The 22,770-nt window shown below is 44.8% G+C and overlaps 1 protein-coding gene across 3 annotated transcripts in view; it reads left to right on the top strand.

The window, feature by feature from the left end:
* Positions 1-22,770, top strand: part of LOC144503784 (protein boule-like) — a 196,728-nt gene that overhangs the window by 157,548 nt on the left and 16,410 nt on the right. For all 3 annotated transcript variants that reach the window (XM_078228651.1, XM_078228650.1, XM_078228652.1), the window contains one exon: positions 8,360-8,458. In XM_078228651.1, the coding sequence (XP_078084777.1) occupies positions 8,360-8,458 (99 nt within the window). The remainder of the gene's footprint in view (positions 1-8,359; positions 8,459-22,770) is intronic.

Here is a 22,770-nt window from a genome sequence, read left to right as displayed (position 1 = left end):
GTGTTCAGTTATCTCCTCCTTAATGGTTGACTCCAGCAACTTCCCCAACACAGAGGTCAAACTAATTGGTCTACAGTTTCCTACTTTTTGCCTGTCTCCTTCTTTGAATAAGGGTGTCACATTAGTGTGTTTCCAACCCACTGGTACAAAAAACAGTACAGCACAGGAACAGGCCTTCGGCCCTCCAAGCCTGCGCCAATCATGTTGTCCTATCTCGACCAACAGCTTATATCCCTCTCTTCCACATTGTTCAGGTACCTAGTGGTACCTCTCCAGAATCCAGGGAATTTTGGAATATCATGACAAAAACATCCACTGCCACCTCCTTTAATACCCTTGGGTGCAGGCCATCAGCCTTTAATTTCGCCAGTTTACTTAATATTTTGTCCCTAGTTATGGTAATTTTACCAAGTTCCTCTGTCCTAACAGTAGATTTTGGGGAAAAAACTATTTTCCACTGTGAAAACAGACAAAATATTGGTTTAGTGCCTCTACCAAGGTTCCCATTATTACTTCGCCATTATCAACCTTTAAAGAACTTTCACTATTCTCTTCCTTTTTATATACTTATAGAAGCTTTTGTTATCAGTGCTTCTGTTTTCTGCTAGGTTCTTTTCGTAGTTCATTTTAGCTCTTTTGATTTTGCTTTTAGTGACCCTTTGCTGACGTTTAAAGCTCTCAGTCCTCCAGAGTGCCTCTAACTTAATTGCCCCAGTTTTCACCTTTACGTTATTCTTGACTTTCTTGTTAAGCCATGGATGATGTTTCACCTTTTTACAATTCCTCTTCCTCTCAGGAATATACTTTAATTGAGAGGTATTTAGTGTCTCCCGAAACATTTGCCATTGTCCTTTAATATTTTTGCTTAGTCCACTATGGCCAACTCCTTCTTCAGGCCTGTATAATTACTTTTGCCCAACACTAAAACTCTAGTATGTGACTCTGCCTGCACTCTTTCAATCTGAATTTGAAATTCTAGCATGTTGTGGTCACTTCTTCCATGAGGATCCTTAACTACAAGACCATTTATCAATCCTAAATCATTACATAATACCAAATCTAAAGTAGCCAGTTCTCTGGTTGGCTCTGTGACATGTTGCTCTAAGAAACAATCCCTCATACACTCTCTGAACCTTTCCTCGAGGTTACCCTTGCCAAGTTGATTAATCGATTCAATATGCATGTTAAAATCACCCATAATTGCCATTGTGCTCTTCTCACAAGCCCTCATAATTTCCTGGTTTATATTATGCCTTACTTCAGAAGTACTGTTCGGGGGCCTGTAACCAAGGGGTTTCTTCCCTTTTTATTTCCACCCAGACTGATTCAACATTTTGGTTCCTCGTGCCAATATCATTTCTTAATACATTCTTGATGTCATCCTTAACCAATAAAGTAACTCCACCATCTGCTCAACTACCCTTTCAGAATACTGAGCCCCCTTGGACATCAGGATCCGACTGTAACCACATTTCAGTAATCCCCACCAGGTCATACCCATTTTTCTCTGGTTTGTGCCGTCAGCTCTTCAACTTTATTCCAAATATTGCACAGATTAGGTGCAAGGTTTTTAAATAAGTCATAGAATCCCTACAATGCAGAAGGAGGCTATTCGGCCTATAAAGTCTGCACAGACAAGAATCCCACCCAGGCCCTGTCCCCATAACCCCACATCTTACCCTGTTAGTCCCCCTGACACTAATGGCCAATGGCATGGCCAATCAACCTAACCTGTACATCTTTGGACTGTGGGAGGAAACCAGAGCACCCGGAGGAAACCACGAAGACACGGGAAGAATGTTCAGACTCCACACACACGGTGACCTAAGGCCAGAATTGAACCCGGGTACTGTGAGGCAGCAGCACTAACCACTGTGCCACCATGCGCCCCCAATCAGTCCTATGATTTGTCTTTCTCTGCTAATATTTACTTGTACACTACACTTTCCGCACTCTCCATCCTTATTAATCGCTGATAATACTGAGCCTCATCTCTGTCATTTACACTTCAGAGGCCGGTGTCCCTTCATCAGATTCCTGTTTTTCACAAATTTCATTCCACTCCTGAAGTGCTTCTGGTAAAAAGCCAGAATCAGGAGTACAAGTGGACCTGACACTGCCATATTTATATACAGGGGTGAGGCTCCCTGTTTGGGCAGGCAATTATGACCTCTGTCAGGGAGCTCATACTCTTTATGGGTCTCATTGAAATCATTATAGTTCCCACTTCCCTGCCTTATTAGTTTAAATCCACCTGAGTTGCACTAGCTAACCTCCCTACCAGGATGTCAGTGCCCCTCTAGTTAAGATGCAACCCGTCCTTTTTGTACAAGTCCCACTTGCCTTGGAAAAGATCCCAAAGATCCAAACATCTGGAACTCTCCACCTGCACCAACTCTTTACCCACTTGTTAAGCTGTACGATCTTCCTATTCCTTTCAATTATTTCTGAAGTCCCAGCCTCAGAGATGCGTGCATGGCATGGTCCAAACCTTTTTCCATGTGGAATGTGAAACTCACGTCACCATCCTCTCAGCACATTTATCCTGTCTACAATTATTGACATTTGATGTATCCTGTCTGCTTCAAACTATAAAGCTATCTCCTTAAAGAAGTTCCACAGGTAAACTGTATTTTAAAAATACCTTGGCATGAAAAACAAAGAGATTAGGGTTTATTTACATACTGATTATGGGACTTAACGTTAACAGGCATATGGAATGCACCCATGGGCTCATTTGGTATTACTGTGGATTTTCTTTTGACGCATTTGAGTGCGCCGGCACAGTGCTCCTCCCTCGCTTGCAACTGCACCGGAGAGAATCTGCTGATCTGCTACCTCAATGCCTTGGATGACTTTGGCAGCGCCCTCTGAGCGGCTGAGGACTTGAACAGTTGCCACATTGGAAAACTCCTTCTGACTGACAGGAGGATCTTCTGTCACCACAGCACTGGACAAGGACTGTGTTAATGGCAGGTTGACAGAGGAGATGCTCCCCCAATCAGAGGTGTCCTTAGAGTTGCTTTCAGTTGATGCTTATCCTCTGCAGCTATCTCCATTTGGTCCTCCATGCCTTCCTGTGAGGTCCTGTCCTCTCTCTGTCCAAGCATCAGCGCAGGTTCTGGCACCTCGGCTGCAAGTAACACATCGGGACGAGGGCATCGGCATAGTCTGCGGAGAATTGCCAGTGGTGGAACAGGCCTCGGGCAGTTGCTTATGCTCCCAGTCCCTTTTTGCCCTGAGTCGGGGCCCCTGAACCCAGAGCCAGGGCAATGGTGTACAGGTCAGAGTGCATATCCACGATTGCATGTGCAATATGCTTGTTTTATCCCTCCAGAACATTTGGCAGTCTGTCCATGGAGAAAGCTCCGAAGAGTGGGCTATCACAGTGCACATGGCCTGGATGGACACCTCCACAATACAGGCCAGAGTACGCAACCCCATTGGTACATCCACCAAACCTCCACAGGCCTCTTACTAAATATTTAGCATCTGCTGCCTCACGGGCAACTCCAGAGATTCATCATCAGTCTCTGGATCACCATGGACATTGTTCCAACCGCCCGAAGCCTGTTCCACCACTGGCAATCCTCCCCAGACTATGCCTACTCTCATCCTGATGTGCTAATTGCAGCTGAGGTGCCAGAACCTGTGCTGATGCTTGTACAGAGAGAGGATGTGATGCTGCAACCTCCAAAAGTTCTTTCTCATCCTCGGAGGGGAATGTTGGCGTGGTATGTAGGTGAGGGAGGGTCAGATGACAGAGACAGAAATAAGGGGGTTAGCAGTCATTACAAATCTTGCCACAACTACGCAAAGGCACAATGCTCAGCAACATTTCAGGCACATGTAACATGAGGGATGAGACTATGCAGACACTATGCACACTTGCAGCAACAGCTAGCTTCTGAGTATGAAGTTTCCCTGGGTTTTAGCTTCGGATCAAGATTTTTGACTTTCATTGAATCATGCCAAACCTCCATCGACCTCACACTTGCCCTATCCCTCTTTTCTCTCAGTTTAGCCATGTGCCATCTCTCCAGACTGACGCCTTCCTCCTATCTTATCTCTGCCAGTGGACCTGAATTGCTTCAATTCCAATAGCATAAGAACCTCCTCCTCAAATGTAAGTCAGTACAACAAGATTTGGCAAACCTCCTCCAGTCAAGCCTCTGTGGCACACTTTTCTTGAAAATAGGTATAGCATTGCAATCACTAGCACTGTTAATTTATTTGATGTCATCCCACCTACGCGTTATAAACATTATTAATGCTTGGCAATCTAGATGCTGTGCACCTTCCTCATCTGCACAGGCCCCCACCCTGTAACTGAACCAAAGCGATAAATGCGCATTGACCTCAGTGCTAACAACAGTGTCTTTTTCACCATGCTGTCTTGGAGTTCCAGTCAAAATCACATATCTCCAGCACACATTACCCAAAACCTATAGCACACTGGCACAAATTTAGACATACTGGGGACTTATTCACCCTGGCTGACCTCATGAGGTCATTGAGCCTCTTATGGCATTAAGTCCACATGCACTACACCAGCACAATGCTGCTGACCTCAGCAGTGATCTCCCCCCAGGCTGAATATTTTAGATGGATTTCTTCTCTTTCCGCTGGATGACATTAGTGATCCTGTCAGTTTGAAGCAGCAGAGAGGAAGGCTCGCAGGAAGTCATCATTAAATCGAGAGTCCAGTTTTGTTCTTCTTGCCTGCCTCTCCTCTCGTCGCGATGGCCCAGGCATCTCTGGACAAAAGCATCTAATAACATCTAGCTCCCCTATGCTAAGATGTGAAAACTTGTTAATGTTCAAAAAGAATGCTCCCAGACCATGTATCCGCTGTGGGTCCGGAGTTGGAGTTTGAAGTTCCCATACCCCTTACCCCAGGATCTGGGCAAACCTGGGCTGTCATGACTGTGGGATGCTACACCTTGAGCTGTTCAACCAGGGGAGGCAGCAGTTGATTCCCCTTCTCCCCCACCAGTTGCCATGCTCTGGATACACAACTGATCCCTAGGGTGTCTTTGAGTACCCATCTCCTCTGCTCTTCCCCAGTGTTGAAGAGAAATCAGGCTATTTGATTGAGGGAGGATGTACCTTCAGCTGTTGAATGGGGCAGGCTGCACTTGATTCCATCCTTCGACGCTACGGGGTATACAGACAACAGCCATCAAATGATCCGCTGGGATGTCTATGAACCTCCTCCCCATTCCTTCCTCAAGGTTGTTCGACTGAGGGGAGGATACATTGGAACTGCGATGGTAATTGTGTGCAATAGGAAGGTGTATCCTGTCTGCTTCAAACTATAAAGTTATCTCCTTAAAGAAGTTCCACAGGTAAACTGTATTTTAAAAATACCTTGGCATGAAAAACAAAGAGATCAGGATTTATTTACATACTGATTATGGGACTTAACGTTAACAGGCATATGGAATGCACCCATGGGCTCATTTGGTATTACTGTGGATTTTCTTTTGACGCATTTGAGTGTGCCGGCACAGTGCTCCTCCCTCGCTTGCAACTGCACCGGAGAGAATCTGCTGATCTGCTACCTCAATGCCTTGGATGACTTTGGCAGCGCCCTCTGAGCGGCTGAGGACTTGAACAGCTGCCACATTGGAAAACTCCTTCTGACTGACAGGAGGATCTTCTGTCACCACAGCACTGGACAAGGACTGTGTTAATGGCAGGCTGACAGAGGAGATGCTCCCCCAATCAGAGGTGTCCTTAGAGTTGCTTTCATTTGATGCTTATCCTCTGCAGCTATCTCCATTTGGTCCTCCACCCCTCAACACCCTGGGGAACACGGACAACGCACTGGAGGCTGATCCCCTGGGTTGTCTTTGAATTCCCACCTAATCACCTTTCCCCAGGGTCTAGAAGTATCTAGACTGTTTGACAGGGGGAAATTCATCTGGTCTCCTGTCTCTTCTCCCACCCCACCTACCCCAATACTCTGGGGTATGTAGATGGTGGCCTGGAGGTTGATTCCCTGGGGTGCCTTTTAAGTCCCCACCATCCATCCAGGCCTAAAGAAATAGTGACTGCGATTGCAGGAGGCTGTATTTTAACTGGGGGAGGCTACAAACTGCACCTGATCCTCACCTACATCCTGGTTAAGAAAACAGCCACCAACACCCTCTCTTCCCCCATCTGCCCCAGGTCTGCTGAAATTTGGGCTGTTCAACTGCAGATGACTGCACCTGATCTGGGTGTCCTAGTATACAAATCGCAAGAGGCTACTTTGCAGGTACAGCAAGTAATTAGGGAAGTTAATACAATGTTATTATTTACTGCGAGGGGAATTGAAAGTAGGGAGCTTATGATTCAGTTGTACAAAACACTGGTGAAACCACATCTGGAGTACTGTATACAATATGGGTGTCCTTATTTAAGGAAGGATGTAAATACGCTGGATGCAGTTCAGAGAGAGTTTATTATACTATTACCAGGAATGAGTAGATTGTTTTATGAGGAATGGTTGGGCAGATTTGGCCTGTATCCACCGGAGTTTAGAAGAGTAAGAGGCAACTTGATTGAACCCTTTTAAGATATTGATTGAGATGTTTTCACAGGGTGGATGTGGAAAGGATGTTTCCTCTTGTTGGAAAATTCAGAATTCAGGGTTACTATTTAAAAAGAAGGGACCACTCATTTATGACAGAGATTTCTGTTGGCGGGTCATGAGTCTTTGGAGCACCGATCCTCAAATGGACATGGAAGCAGAGTTGTTGAATATTTCTAAAGCAGAGCTGGATAGATTCTTGATCAGCAAGGGGTGAAAGGTTATCGAGGGTGGTTTGGAATGTGGAGTTGATGTTACAATCAGATCATCCATAACCTTATTGAATGGCGGAGCAGGCTCAAGGGCAGAGTGGCCTACTCCTCCTAATTCGTATGTTTATATCTAAGAATATCTTTATACATGAATAGGATGGGAACAAAGGGATATGGTCCCCGGAAGCCTATGGGGTTTTAGTTCAGTCGGGCAGCATGGTTGGTGCAGGCTTGGAGGGCCGAAGGGCCTGTTCCTGTGCTGTAATTTTCTTTGTTCTCAATATCACCTTATCACAAAGGCAACTTTGGACATGTCAGATATTAAACAGATGCACACTTATCTTAAAGGCCAGCAAATATATTTCCCATACAAAAATGCTGATGAATTCTGCTCCGTGTTGACATTTGCTGGGTCCCCTGACACTGCCCTGTGCCAGAGTGCTCTTTAAAGTCCTGGCTGTGACCCTGTTCCAGGTCACGGCTAACAACTTCGGAGGCCAGACATCCTGTCCTCCAACACTGATTTGGTGAGAAGTTCACCTTTAGGCCTTAAACCTATACTCCATGTATTATTGGATTAAGGTTTTATATGATGAGTTTGAACAGCAGGCCCTGTATTTGAAAGGCTGCCGTCCATGCAGGAGCATATTAGTCAGTTCTTGTCCTTTCTGTACTCATTATATGCCTCCTGTGGAATTCCACCTCAATATTAATCACCACAAAAAGTTGGAGAGGGTTGGTGAATTAAAAATTGGGAATATGTCCTCAACTTGCCCAGTGGGTTATATGGTGTGTGTGTATCCCATCTTGAAGATCGGATACTTCCTTTTTAAAATCAGGCTTCTAATTGAACTGTGGGATTCTGTGTTAAACAGCTCTCAGCTGAATTATCTGGCAATGAAATGAAAGCAGGTGACCAGCTCCAGCAGTTAAGCACTTTAACGACTACTCCTCTTTGGGCTAAATGTAAGAGCAGTGCTTCCCTGAGCCCCTCAATCAAATCTTCGGCCTCCCTTCTGCTGATTACAACCTCTCTTTGTTGCTGCAAGTGGTAATGTACCCACCCCTACCACACTCTAATTCTGAGCTGTGTTTATCCCTTGTCAATTGTCAAGCTGTGATTATCTGCCACTAAGCTCCAGCCATTGGTCACCTTCTGACCTAGAGGTGAAAGAGCAACCACTGAGTTAAGGCTGATACCTGTAGGGTGATGCAATAAAGGTTGCAGAGTTTGTATTGATTGGAACTGCAATGGTAATTGTGTGCAAGTACTGTCTCACACATCTCTTCTTTCATTGCGTGGTCACTTTTCTGCCACCTCCCATTGGAAGATCTGAAGTAAAACTTAGAGCTCCAAATAGCTGATAACCACAGAAGTGATAATGTCTTGAGGTCAGGGTATGGTGGTGCTTTGGTATATTTAAAAACACATTTGAAAATTTTGTCCTACTTCAACATACGTAACCATGATTTTTCTTGATGGAGTTTTGTGAATATTCACAATTTTGGATTTTGACAGAGCATTGTGTAGTGTATACTTTGTACAGTAATATAACCTTTTGCCCCTTAGCCCTACGCTGATCACAGTGTTCAAGCACCGTACCACCAGGTTTACACCCAAAGCCCTATGGCAGTAGCAGCTCCTGTGATGCAGCAAGAACAGGTGAAGGTAGGAACATGTTTTTCCTCCCTTACTATTCAGATTTCTCCCAGGTAATACCCATCTTGGGGAAAGAAGCGTAACACAATGATTATTTCTTTTCCCTCATGATGTGATCCCACACCAAGAATTTGTGTTAGTGATTTGCGGGTGGAACGGTACTGGGCGGTAATAGAACATAGAACAGTACAGCACAGAACAGGCCCTTCGGCCCACGATGTTGTGCCAAGCTTTATCTGAAACCAAGATCAAGCTATCCCGCTCCCTATCATCCTGGTGTGCTCCATGTGCCTATCCAACAACCGCTTAAATGTTCCTAAAGTGTCTGACTCCAGTATCACTGCAGGCAGTCCATTCCATACCCCAACCACTCTGAGTAAAGAACCTACCTCGGACATCCTTCCTATATCTCCCACCTTGAACCCTATAGTTATGCCCCCTTGTAATAGCTCCATCCACCCGAGGAAATAGTCTTTGAACGTTCACTCTATCTATCCCCTTCATCATTTTATAAACCTCTATTAAGTCTCCCTTTAACCTCCTGCGCTCCAGAGAGAACAGCCCTCACTCCCTCAACCTTTCCTCATAAGACCTTATTTAATCGATAATTTAGTATATAGATTGAAGATTCCAAATTTAATCCCCTGCCTTTAAGTGCTGAAAATCATCAGCATGACTGGAGCATTAAAGAAGAGAGAAACAAAGTTCATGTTTCGAATTGAATTTGACTCTTTCAGTAAACGGTTTGTGTTACTCAACTTAGTTAGTGCGTTACCTAAATCTGCCAAGATAGGGAAAACTTTATCCTCAGTTAAACTGTAAGGGGGCAGCACGGTAGCACAGTGGTTAGCACTGCTACTTCACAGCTCCAGGGACCTGGGTTCGATTCACGGCTTAGGTCACTGTCTGTGTGGAGTTTGCACATTCTCCTCGTGTCTGCGTGGGTTTCCTCCGGGTGCTCCGGTTTCCTCCCACATTCCAAAGATGTGCGGGTTAGGTTGACTGGCCATGTTTAAATTGCCCCTTAGTGTCCTGAGATGTGTGGGTTAGAGGGATTAGTGGGTAAAATATGTAGGGATATGGGGGTAGGGCCTGGGTGGGATTGTGGTCGGTGCAGACTCGATGGGTGAATGGCCTCTTTCTGTACTGTAGGGTTTCTATGATTTCTACGGAACCTACCTCATTTGACAATTGGCCAAATCTTACTGGAGTGAGAATTCTTACAGCATGTACCACTAGTTAGATTTTCTTACTCTTCAATGTAGGAAAAATTTGAGCCATAACTTGCTGGACATACAAAGTGATCAGGGCGGCACGGTAGCACAGTTGTTAGCACTGCTGCTTCATAGCTCCAGGGTCCCGGGTTCGATTCCCGGCTTGGGTCACTGTCTGTGTGGAGTTTGCACGTTCTCCTCGTGTCTGCGTGGGTTTCCTCCGGGTGCTCTGGTTTCCTCCCACAGTCCAAAGATGTGCGGGTTAGGTTGATTGGCCAGGTTAAAAATTGCCCCTTAGAGTCCTGGGATGTGTAGGTTAGAGGGATTAGTGGGTAAATATGTGGGGTGGGATTGTGGTCAGTGCAGACTTGATGGGCCGAATGGCCTCCTTCTGCACTGTAGGGTTTCTATGATTCTTCTATGATTCTATGACATGAAGATATCTGGGGCCTTAGTGAGTGTAGGGACCAACACTGCATCTTTTTACCTGATGGGTTACTAGGATTGAGAACGAAACAGGAACAACGGAGATTGAGGGTAAATGAGAGCCATGTCGATCAGGTTAAAAAAAAGAAAGTGTTATTAAAAATTGGCACTTTTAGAAATTGCTTGATAATAATTGACAGCATCCAGAAATGAGATTAAATAGTTTAAATTATTCCCTTTACGGACCAGAGAGATTGATTGCCATTTCAGAGACGGTTATCACATGGTTAAGGGTACTTGCATCTTTAATTGCCAGATTTAAGTTTCTGTGGAAAGTTTAAAGGTCAATTAATGTTTAAATCCCATAGGTAATTACAGCATTTGCAGGAGGCACATCAACAGGACATGCAATCGCAGTGCCTGCAATGTCACTGCCAACCACAAATAGCTGCCTGCATCAAAAATAGAGGACTGTCCATAATATTATGCAATGTAAACATATTTAAACAAGACGTGGAGATGCCAGCGTTGGACAGGGATGAGCACAGTAAGAAGTTTCACAACACCAGGTTAAAGTCCAACAGGTTTATTTAGAATCACGACCTTTCAGAGTGCTGCTCTTTCATCAGGTGAGTTCACAAACACGGCATATATCGGCAAAGACACAATTGCAAGATAATGGTTGGAATGCGAGTCTTTACAAGTAATCAAGTCTTTACAGACAGTGTGAGTCGAGAGAGGGATAATCACAGGTTAACGAGGTGTGAATTGTTTCAAGCCAGGACAGTAGGATTTTGCAAGGCCAGGCCAAATGGTGGGGGTTACATGTAGTGTGACATGAACCCAAGATCCTGGTTGAGGCCATCCTCATGCGTGCAGAACTTGGCTATCAGTTTCTGCCTGTCTTGAAGGCCGCCTTGGAGAACGCTTACCCGAAGATCGGAGGCTGAATGCTCAAGTGTTCCCGACTGGAAGGGAACGCTCCTGCCTGGCGATTGTCGCGTGGTGTCCATTCATCCATTGTCATAGCGTTTGCCTGGTCTCGCCGATGTACCACACTTCGAGACATCCTTTCCTGCAACGTATGAGGTAGACAACGTTGGCCGAGTCACATGAGTATGTTCGATGTACCTGGTGAGTGATGTTCTCACGTATGATGGTGGTATTCGTGTCGATGATGTGGCACGTCTTGCAGAGGTTGCCGTGGCAGGGTTGTGTGGTGTCGTGGTCACTGTACTCCTGAAGGCTGGGTAGTTTGGTGCGAACAATGGTCTTTTTGAGGCTGCGTGGTTGTTTGAAGGCAAGTGGTCAGGGTGTCGGGATGGCCTTGGCGAGATGTTCGTCTTCATCAATGACATGTTGAAAGCTCTGAAAAAGATGTCGTCGTTTCTCTGTCTGGGGAAGTACTGGATGACGAAGGGTACTCTGGTCTTGTCCCAAGTTTGTCTTCTGAGGACGTCAGTATGGTTTTTCACTGTGGTGCGTCAGAACTGTCGATCAATGAGTTGAGCGCCCATATCCCATTCTTACAAGGGCATCCTTCAGCGTCTGTGGGTGTCTGTTGCGTTCCTCCTCATCTGAGCAGATCCTATGTTTCCAGAGGGCTTGTCCGTAGGGGATGGCTTCTTTAACGTGTTTAGGGTGGAAGCTGGAGAAGTCGAGCATCGTGAGGTCATCCGTGGGCTTGCAGTAGAGTGAAGTGCTGAGATCCTTGATGGAGATGCGTGTGTCCAAGAATGCAACTGATTCTGGAGAGTTGTCCTCAACCGGACAGTCTCAACCGGGATCTTGGGTTCATGTCACACTACATGTAACCCCCACCATTCGGCCTGAGCTTGCAAAATCCCACTAACCGTCCTGGCTTGAGACAATGTGCACCTCCTTAACCTGTGATTATCCTCTCTCCATTTGTACTGTCTGCACTTGTAAAGACTTGATTACGTGTAAAGACTCATATTCCAACCATTATCTTGCCATTGTGTCTCTGCCTATATATGCCGTGTTTGTGAACCCACCTCTCCACTCACCTGATGAAGAAGCAGCACTCTGAAAGCCCGTGATTGCAAATAAACCTACTGGACTTTGACCTGGTGTTGTGAGACTTCTTACCATATTTACCATGTAGTGGGCGGCAGCAAGAAAAGTGTCGATAAAAGGCAGAGGTCATGGTACATGTTGGTACCAATGACATAGGTAGAAAGAGGGATGAGGTCTTGCACCAAGAATTCAGGGAGTTAGGCAATAGACTAAGGAGCAAGACCTCTCTGGTTGTAATCTCTGCCACGAGCTAGTGAGTACAGAAATAGGACAATAGCACAGACGAATGCGTGGCTTAAGAGTTGGTGCAGGAGGGAGGGCTTTAGATTCTTGGACCACAGACCATTTTTGGGGAAGGTGGGACCTGTACAAGCGGGATGGTCTACATCTGAACCAGAGCAGGACTAACACCTTGCTGGTGGGTTTGCTAGTGCTGTTGGGAAGAGTTTAAACTAGTTTGGCGGGGGAGGGGAGGGGACCCAGACTGGTAGCAGAATAGGGACACAGTATAACATAGAAAAAGCAATCAGGTCAGAAGGAATACAGGGGCAGTTTCAAGGGATTAAGACAAGGCTGGAGTGCCTCTACTTTAATGCCAGGAGTATTAAAGGTAAAACGGATGAGTTAGGGGTGAGGATTGACACGTGTAATTATGATATAATAGCCATCACGAGACATGGTTGAGTGAGGGGCAGGATTGGCAGCTCAACGTCCTGGACATAGAATCTTCAGGCGGGACAGAGTAGGGGGTAAAAGAGGAGGAGGCATTGCATTATTAGTTGAGGAGATAGTTACGGCAGTAAAGAGAGATGATATATTGGAGGGGGCATCAAATGAAGCTTTGAGTAGAGGTTAGGAATAAAAAAGGGAAAGCTACGTTGCTAGGTGTTTATAATAGACCCCCAGATAGTCAGTGGGAAATTGAAGAGCCAAAATGTGTACAATTCACAGTGGGATGTAAAAATAATAAGAGGGTAATTATATTAGGTGATTTCAACTTTCCCAACATTAATTGGGATAGCTATCATGTTATGGTTACATGGAGTAGAGTTCTTAAAATGTATACAGGAAAGCTGCTTCGGTCAATATGTAGAGGATCCAACAAGGGAAGGAGCTGTGCTGGACCTAATTCTGGGGAATGAAGCCGGACAGGTGGTTGATGTGTTGGTGAGGGAGCATTTTGGTGATAGCAACCATAACATGGTTCAATTCAAATTTGTTATGGTCAAAGAAATTGACAAGTTGCAGAAAAAGGTTTTGGATTGGGGGAGTGTAGATTTTAACAAAATTAGGCAGGATCTGGCTATGGTAGATTGGAACATGTTACTTGTAGGGAAATCTACAGAAGAGCAGTGGGGGGGGGTGTTCAAAGATGAAATGGGGAGGATACAGGCCCAACATGTTCCCTCTCGGGTAATAGGAAGGTGTAACAAACTTAGAGAACCATGGATGACTAGAGACATTCAGGATACAATGAGAACGAAAAGAGAGGTTTTTAACAAGTATAAGGGTATTAAGCCTGCGGAGGCATTAATGGAGTTCAAAAAGTGCAGGATGGAGCTTAAGAAATCAATTAGGAGAGCAAAGAGGGGATATGAGAAAGCTCTAGCTGCTAAAAGTAGGGAAAGATATTCTATAAGTATATCAATTGGAAGAGGATAACCGGGAAAGAATAGGGACCAAGGGGGAAATCTGTGGGTGGAGGCAGAGGACATTGGTAGGGTGTTAAATGAACATTTCACATCTGTCTTCACCCATGAGAATGGGGAAGTAGTTATGGAACTCGGGGAGAGAGACTGAGGCTCTAGAGAAAATTATCACAGGGAGTGACAAGATTAGCGAGCTTAAAAGTGGACAGATTTCCAGGTCCGGATGAATTGTGTCCCAGGCTGTTGTGGGAGGAAATTGCAGGGGCTCTGACCCAAATTTTTAACTCCTCCCTGGCCACCGGGGATGTGCCAGAGGACTTGAAAACAGCTAATATGGTCCCACTATTTAAGAAAGGTTGTAGAGACAATCCAGGGAACTACAGACCAGTGAGTCTTACGTCTGTGGTTGGGAAATTACTGGAGAAGATTCTGAAGGAGAGAATCATTTCCATTTGGAGAGGCAAGGTTTGATCAGGGATAGTCAGCATTGTTTTGTCAAAGGGAGATCATGCCTAACAAATTTGATTGAAATTTTTGAGCATGTAACTAAGTGTATGGATGAGGGTAGTGCGGTTGATGTAGTTTACATGGATTTCAGAAAAGCCTTTGACAAAGTCCCACATGGGAGACTTATTAAGAAGGTTAATGCACATGGGATACAGGGTGATCTGACAAAATGGATTCATAATTGGCTTAGCGGTAGGCGACAGAAGGTGGTGACTGACGGCTACTTTAGTGACTGGAGGCCAGTGGCCTGTGGCGTACCACAGGGATTCGTTCTGAGCCCCCAATTGTTCGTCATTTATATAAATGACATAGATGACTATGTGGGGGGTAGGATAGGTAAGTTTGCTGATGACACAAAGATTGGCCGGGTGATTGAGTGTCTTGGGTTACAGGAAGATATAGATGAGATGGTCAAATGGGCGGATAAGTGGCAGATGGAATTTAACCCTGAAAAGTGTGAGGTGATATACTTTGGAAGGAGTAATTTGACAAGGAAGTTTAAAGGGAATATTAGGGGGGGCTTCTTCACGCAGAGAGTGGTGGGAGTGTGGAATGAGCTGCCGGATAAAGTGGTAAATGCTTTTAACATTTAAGAAAAACTTGGACGGGTTCATGGATGAGAGGGGTGTGGAGGGATATGGTCCAAGTGCAGGTCAGTGGGACTAGGCATAAAATGGTTCGGCACAGACAAGAAGGGCCAAAAGGCCTGTTTCTGAGCTGTAATTTTCTATGGTTCTATGAAAGGTCTGACATTGGGAAGTTCCGAAGCACAAAGGGACCATGGCGTGTTTGTCCATGGATCTCTGAAGGTGGAAAGGCAATAAATAGGGTGGTGAAAAAGGCATATGGCACACTTGCCTTTATCAATCGGGGTATAGATTACAAAAGCAGAGGTCATGATGGAGTTATATAAAACTTTGGTGAGGCCACAGCTGGACTACTGTGTGCATTTCTGGACGCCACATTATTGGAAGGACGTGAATGCACTGGAGGGGGTGCAGAGGAGATTCACCAGGATGCTGCCTGGGATGGAACATTTAAGTTATGAAGAGAGGTTGGGTAGGCTTGGGTTGTTTTCGTTAAGAGCAGAGAAAACTGTGGGGTGAGCTGATTGAGATGTTCAAGATTATGAGGAGCGTGGATAGGGAGCAGCTATTCTCCTTAGTTGAGTTGCAAGGCGACACAAGTTAAAAGTGAGGGGTGGGAGGTTTAGGGGGGATTTGAGAAAAATGTTTTTACTCAGAGTGGTGACGGTCTGGAATGCACTGCCTGGGAGGGTGGTGGAGGCGGGATGCCTCACATCCTTTAAAAAGTACCTGGATGAGTACTTGGCACGCCATAACATTCAAGGCTATGGGCCAAGTGCTGGTAAGTGGGATTAGGTGGGCAGGTCAGGGCATTTCATGCATCGTTGCAGACTTGATGTGCCGAAGGGCCTCTTCTGCACTGTGGGATTCTGTGATTCAAAGCGTGAGTGGGGTCATGAGCAAAGCGATTAGAGGGATGTGGTGCCAGTCGCGTTAGGGATGGGGAGCAAAGCCAAAAGTGGGTGCTGACTTCTTGTTCAAGGCACATAATGATAATGATGACATTAGTGGCACCAACCTCCTGGTTCAGTGTGGTGGCACGAAATGCATTGTGAATTGTGATCTTGTATGATGCTCTGCTATTTTGCACAACATTATATCTCCTGCCACACTGAAACAAGAAGTCAGTGCTCTTGATTACGCCTGGAACAGGAAGTCAACACACACTCACCGCTTTTTTCGCCACCCCATTCTCAACCCTTGGACCCTTTGCTCACTGCCCTGCTCCTAGCTATAGACGGCAAGGGTGCAAGACTGCTAGTGAGAGGGAGACTGTGAGGGATCAGGAGCACGATGGCCATTAAAGCAACACGTAGGGTGGCAATGGGCAAATTACAATTGCAATCCCAGGATTTTTTGGCTGATCATAGAAATCATAGAAACTCTACAGTACAGAAAGAGGCCATTCGGCCCATCGAGTCTGCACTGACCATAATCCCACCCAGGCCCTACCCCCATATCCCTACATATTTTACCCACTGATCCCTCTAATCTACGCATCCCAGGACACTAAGGGGCAATTTTAGCATGGCCAATCAACCTAACCCGCACATCTTTGGACTGTGGGAGGAAGCCGGAGGAAACCCACGCAGACACGAGGAGAATGTGCAAACTCCACACAGACAGTGACCCAAGCCGAGAATCGAACCCAGGTCCCTGGAGCTGTGAAGCAGCAGTGCTAACCACTGTGCTACCGTGCCGCCCGGTAATATTTAGGGGTTTAATGTTCTGTGAAGATTGCAATTCTTACCATGAAGGAAAGAAAAATATTTTATTGATGAGGCACTTGTGTAAATATCTTCACATTGTTCGGTATTATGGATGGTCTCATTCTTTGATGCAGGTATTGAATGCTTGTGGAATGGGTAGCAATGAAGCAGGCTGATTCATCCTGGCGGTGCTGTGCTTCTTGAGTGTTGAAGTTGCACTTATCCAGGCAAGTGAAGAGTATTCTATCATACTCCTGACTTGTGCCTTGTAGATGGTGGAGAGGCTTTGGGGAGTCAGGAGATAAGTTACTCGCTCCTTGACCTGCTGTGGTAGTGTTATGAAATGGAGGTTGATCCCCTCTCTGAGAGCTAACACCTAACCACTCAAAGAGGAATACCTCACCTCATAATCTGTTAAAGTGTGTGAGAAGTAGTACAATCTGCTCTTCAGCAACTTTTTGTGGTTAAATCAAAAATAACTACCTGAGACTCTTTAAAAAATTCAACAAATAACATTTTATTTTTCCACAGTGAACAAGTTAACTAAACTATTAACAAACTGAATAAAACACTATTCTAATGGAATGCTGTTCAGATAAATACAATTCCCACTTATTAACAAAAAAAAATAGAATTTTTAGTCACTCTCTAAATTATAACCAGGTTTGACATCTTCCGGATTCTTCTGGTCTTCTCTGGTTTCTTCTGTCTGGGACCTCTGTCTTCTTTTAGTACCTTTGCTATTCAGATGGATTATTACTCGTGCTGCTACGTGCTAGTCAGAGTAGAAATTACAGGATATATCGGATAAATATGTGGCTGAAGAGATGGTGTCAATGGGGAAGGTTTCCGATTCCTGGGGCATTGGGACTGGTTCTGGGGGAGGTGGGACTTGTACAAATTGGGCGGGTTACACCTGGGCAGGACTGGGACTGACGTCCTAGGGGGACTGTTTGCTGGAGCGAGTGGGGAGTGTTTAAACTAATATGCCAGGGGGGTGGGAACCTATGTAAGGAGTCAGAGAAGGAGGGAGCAAGGACAGAATCAAAAGATAGAAAAGGGAGTAAGAAAAGTGATAGGCAGAGAAACCAAGGACAAAGTTCAAACAGGGCTATAGAGAAAAATATTGGGAGCAAGGCAAACATTGTTAAGAAGACAAGCTTAAAGGCTCTTTTACCTTAATGCACAGAGCATTTGCAATAAAGTGGATGAACTAATCGAGCAGATTAGATGTAAACGGGTACGATGTAATTGGGATTACAGAGACATGGCTGCAGCGTGACCAAGGATGGGAATTGATTGTCCCAGGGTATTCAATATTTAGGAAGGACAGGCATAAAGGAAAAGGTGGTGGAGTGGCACTGCTAGTTAAAAAGGAAATTAACACAATAGTGAGAAAGAATATTAGCTCTGACAACGTGGAGTCTGCTATGGGTAAAGTTGAGAAATACCAAGGCCAAAAAACATTAGTGGGTGTTTTATATATATCCCAAACTGCAGTGGTGATATTGGGAATGGCATTAAACACGAAATTAGAGATGCATGTGATAAGGGAATATCGGTGATCATGGGTGATTTTAATCTGCACATAGATTGAGCAAATCAAATTAGCCACAATGCCGTAGAGGAGGAATTCCTGGAGTGTATACGGGATGGTTTTCTTGACCAATCTGTGGAGGAACCGACTAGAGAGCAGGCTGTCTTAGACTGGGTACTGTGTAATGAGAAGGGAATCATTGCCAATCTAGCTGTACAAGACCCCTTGGGGATGAGCAACCGTAACATGATAAAAACTTTTATCAAGATGGAGAGTGAAGTAGTTGATTCGGAGACTAGTGTGCTGAATCTTAATAAAGGAAACTATGAGGATATGAGGCATGAGTTGGCCTTGATAGATTGGGGAGAGCTATTTAAAGGGATAACAGCGTAGAGGCAATGGCAAACATTCAAGAAAGGCATGGGGGAACTACAGCAACTGTTTATACCTAACTGGCACTAAAGCAAAATGGGTAAGAGGGCCAATCCATGGTTTACAAAGGAAATTAGAGAGAGTATCCGATCTAAGGAAGAAGCATACAGATTGGCCAAGAAAAATAATAGGCCCTGAGGATTGGGAGCAGTTTAGAATTCAGTAAAGAAGGACCAAGAGATTAAGAAGGGGAAAATACAGTACGAAAATAAGCTTGCAGGGAATATAAAGACTGACACTAAGAGTTTCTATGAATACGTGAAGAGAAAGAGGTTGGTGAAGACAAATGTAGGTCCCCTACAGACAGAAACTGGGGAATGTATAATAGAAGACAAAGAAATGGCTAAGCAACTGAATACATACTTTGGTTCTGTCGTCACAAAAGAGGAGACAAATCAGATGCCAGAAATGTTGGAGAATGCAAGATGTAGTGAGAGGGAAGAACTGAGGGAGATCAATATTAGTAGAGAAATGGTGCTGGGAAAATTGAAGGCGGATAAATCCCCAGGGCCTGATAATCTACATCCCAGAGTACTTAAGGAAGTGACTCTAGAAATAGTAGATGCATTGGTGGTCATCTTCCAGGATTCTATAGACTCTGGAATAATCCCTGCAGATTGCAGGGTAGCTAATGTCACTCCAATATTCAAAAAGGGAGGTAGAGAGAAAACAGGGAATTATAGACCAGTAAGCCTAAGGTCGGTAGTGGGGGAAATTCTCGAATCCATTATCAAGGACTTTACAGTAGAGCATTTAGAAAGCAGTGGTAAGATCAGATCAGCATGGATTTATGAAGGGGAAATCATGCTTGACAAATCTGTTGGAATTCTTTGAAGATGTAACTAATAGAGTTGACAAGGAGCAGCTAGTCAATGTGGCGTATTTGGACTTTCAGTTTGACAAAGTCCCGCATAAGAGATAATTGTGCAAGATTAAAGCGCATGGGATTGGAGGAAGTGTGTTGAGATGGATAGAAAACTATTTGGCAGAGAGGAACTTCCTAGTAAGAATTAATGGGTGCTTTTCAAATGGCAGGCAGTAACTAATGGGGTGCCACTTTATCTGCTGGGACCCTAGCTATTCACAATATATATTAAAGATTTGGATGAGGGAACAAAATATAACATCTCAAAGTTTTCAGATGATGCCAAATTGGGTGGGAGGGTGAACTGTGATGAGAATGCACAGATCCTTCAGAATGATCTGGACAGGTTGGGTGAGTGGGCAAATTAATGCTAGATGCAGTATAATTTGGATAAATGTAAGGCTATTCACTTTGGAAGCTAAAACAAGAAGGCAGATTACTACCTGAATGGCTGTAAATTGGGAGGGGGAGTGTTAAGCGGGACCTGGATGTCCTTGTGCACAGTCACTGAAAGTAAGCATGCAGGTGCAGCAGGCGGTAAAGAAGGCAAATGGTATGTTGACCTTCCATTGCGAGAGGTTTCGAGTACAGGAGCAGGGATTTGTTGTTGCAATTATACAGAGCCTTGGTGAGGCCAGGACTTTTATAAAAGCAGCATCCTTACTGAATAACTCTGGATTTTAAAAGTTTGGAGAAGTATCTAAATTTTAAAAATAGTACTGCATCAAGTTTTGAAACAATTTTGATTTAACAAAGGCAGACAAAGAGTACCTAGAGTATTGTGTGCAGTTTTGGTCTCCTTTTCTAAGGAAGGATGTTCTTGCTCTCAAGGGAGTGCAGCAAAGGTTTACCAGGCTGATTCTGGAGATGGCGGGACTGATGTATGAGGCGAGATTGACTAGGTTAGGATTGATTTCGCTGGAGTTCAGACAAATGAGGGGGGGATCCCATAGAGACTTTAAAAATTCTAACAGGATTAGATAGGGTAGATGCAGGAAAGATATTCCCAATGGAGTCCAGAACCAGGGGTCACAGTCTGAGGATTCAGGGTAGACCATTTAAAACAGTGGTGACGAGACATTTCTTCACCCAAAGAGTGGTGAGCCTGTGGAATTCATTACCACAGGAAGTAGTTGATGCCAAAACATTGAATGTATTCAAGAGACAGCTGGATATAGCACTTGCAAATGGAATCAAAGGTTATGGAAATAAAGCAGGATTAGGCTATTGAGTTGGCTGATCAACCATGATCGTATTGAATGGCGGAGCAGGCTCCAAGGGCCAAATGACCTCCTCCTGCTCCTATCTTCTATGTTTCTATAAATGCAGCTATGAGAGCCAGAAGTTCTCTCTCTCTCTCTCTCTCAGAGCTGAGTGATGACAGGTGGCTCTCCCAGTTTGTGCCAATTCCCCTGTCTTTTATACCCCTGATGACATATCAATATTTCCTACACTATGATTGGTTCCCAGTTGCCAAAATAATCAATTTCAAATTCAATAGGGGCTTGGTATCTAAGTGCCTAATTTAAACTGACTAAAATTCAAAAATCGTCTGTTGTTTTGGCAACACTACTGCCTGGCCTCTTGATACAAATGCTTCACCTTGGGCTCTCTGCATTCTTGCATTTTTTTAAAAAAAAACATCACCTTTTTTACAGATAATTTTACAAACACCAACTTCATAACAGTAGCCACAGTATTTATATGGCTAGTCCAGTTGAGTTTCCGGTCAATTGTAGTCCCCAGATTGTTGATAATGGGAGATTCAGCAATGGTCATGCCATTGAATGTCAAGGGGCAATGAGCCATTGCCAGGCAATTGTGTGGCGTGAATGTTACTTGCCACTTGTCAACCCAAGCCTGGAAATTGGACAGGTCTTGCTGCATTTAGACAGGGACTGCTTCAGTATCTGAGGAGTCGCAAATGGTGCTGAACATTGTGCAGTCATCAGCGAACATCTCCAAATCTGATCTTATGATGGAGGGAAGGTCATTGATGAGGCAGCTGAAGATAGTTGGGCCTCGGACACTACCCTGAGGAACCCTTGCAGTGATGTCCTGGAGCTGAATTAATTGATCTCTAACTACTACAACCATCTTCCTTTGTGCCAGTATGACTCCAACCAGCAGAGAGTTTCCCCCTAATTCCCATTGTCCCCGAGCATTCAACTCTTTATGTTTGAACCAAAGCTGTAATGAGGTCAGGGACTAAGTGACCCTGACGGAACCCAAACTGAGCATTCGTTGATGACCCCTTCCATCACTTTACTGAGGATCAAGAATAGACTGATGGAGTGGTAATTGGTTGGATTTGTCCTGTTTCTTTTGTACCTGGGCAGTTTTCCACATTGCCAGATAGATGCCAGTGTAATAGCTGTATTGAAACAGCTTGGCACTAGGCAATTTCTGGAGCACATCTTCAGTAGTATTGCTGGAATATTGTCAGGACCCATAGCCTTTACAGTATCCAGTACCTTCAGTTGTTTCTTGGTATCACACAGAGTGAATCGAATTGGCTGAAGACTGGCATCTGTAATGCTAGGGATCTCCAGAGGAAGCTGAGATGGGCCATGCACCCGGCATTTCTGGCTGAAGATTGTTGCAAATGCTTCAGCCTTCTCTTTTCCATTGATGTAATGAACTCCTACATTATTGAAGATGGGGATGTTTGTGGAGCCTCCTCCTCCTGTGAATTGTTTAATTGTCCATCATCATTCATGACTGGATATGGCAGGACTGAAGAAGGGGCTCAGAGCCTCGAAAGCTTGTGTGGCTTTTGCTACCAAATAAACCTGTTGGACTTTAACCTGGTGTTGTTAAACTTCTTACTATGGCAGGACTGCAGAGCTTTGAACTGATCTGTTGGTTGTAGAATTACTTAGCTCTGTCTATTATCATTGAATCTACAGTGCAGAAGGAGGCCATTTAGCCCATTGAGCCTGCACCGATCACAATCCCACCCCGGTCCTATCCCCGTAACCCCACATATTACCCTCCTAATCCCCCTGACACTGAGGGGCAATTTATCATGGTCAATCAACCTTACTTGGTGCTTATGCTATTTGGCAGGCAAGTAGTCCCGTCTTGTAGATTCACCAGGTTGACACTTCGGGTAGGATTTTCTGTCAATGCTCGCCCCAAAACCGGAAAATCCCGCCCTAGGTCAATGGATCTTTGCATGGTCCTGTGGCAGGCGGGACTGGGAAAATTCCCCCACTCATTTTTAGGTATACCTAGTGATGTAGTAACATGCCCTCCTGAACTGTTCACTGAAACAAGTTTGATCTCCCTGGCAAGGTAGTAGTGATAGCATGGGGGATGTGCTGGACCCTGAGGTTACAGATCATGGTTAAGTACA

Source organism: Mustelus asterias, chromosome 14 (assembly GCF_964213995.1).
Source record: "Mustelus asterias chromosome 14, sMusAst1.hap1.1, whole genome shotgun sequence".
NCBI classification, from domain to species: Eukaryota; Metazoa; Chordata; class Chondrichthyes; order Carcharhiniformes; family Triakidae; genus Mustelus; species Mustelus asterias.
Note: the sequence above shows the minus strand (reverse complement) of the source record. Positions and strands in the feature narration are given on the sequence as shown.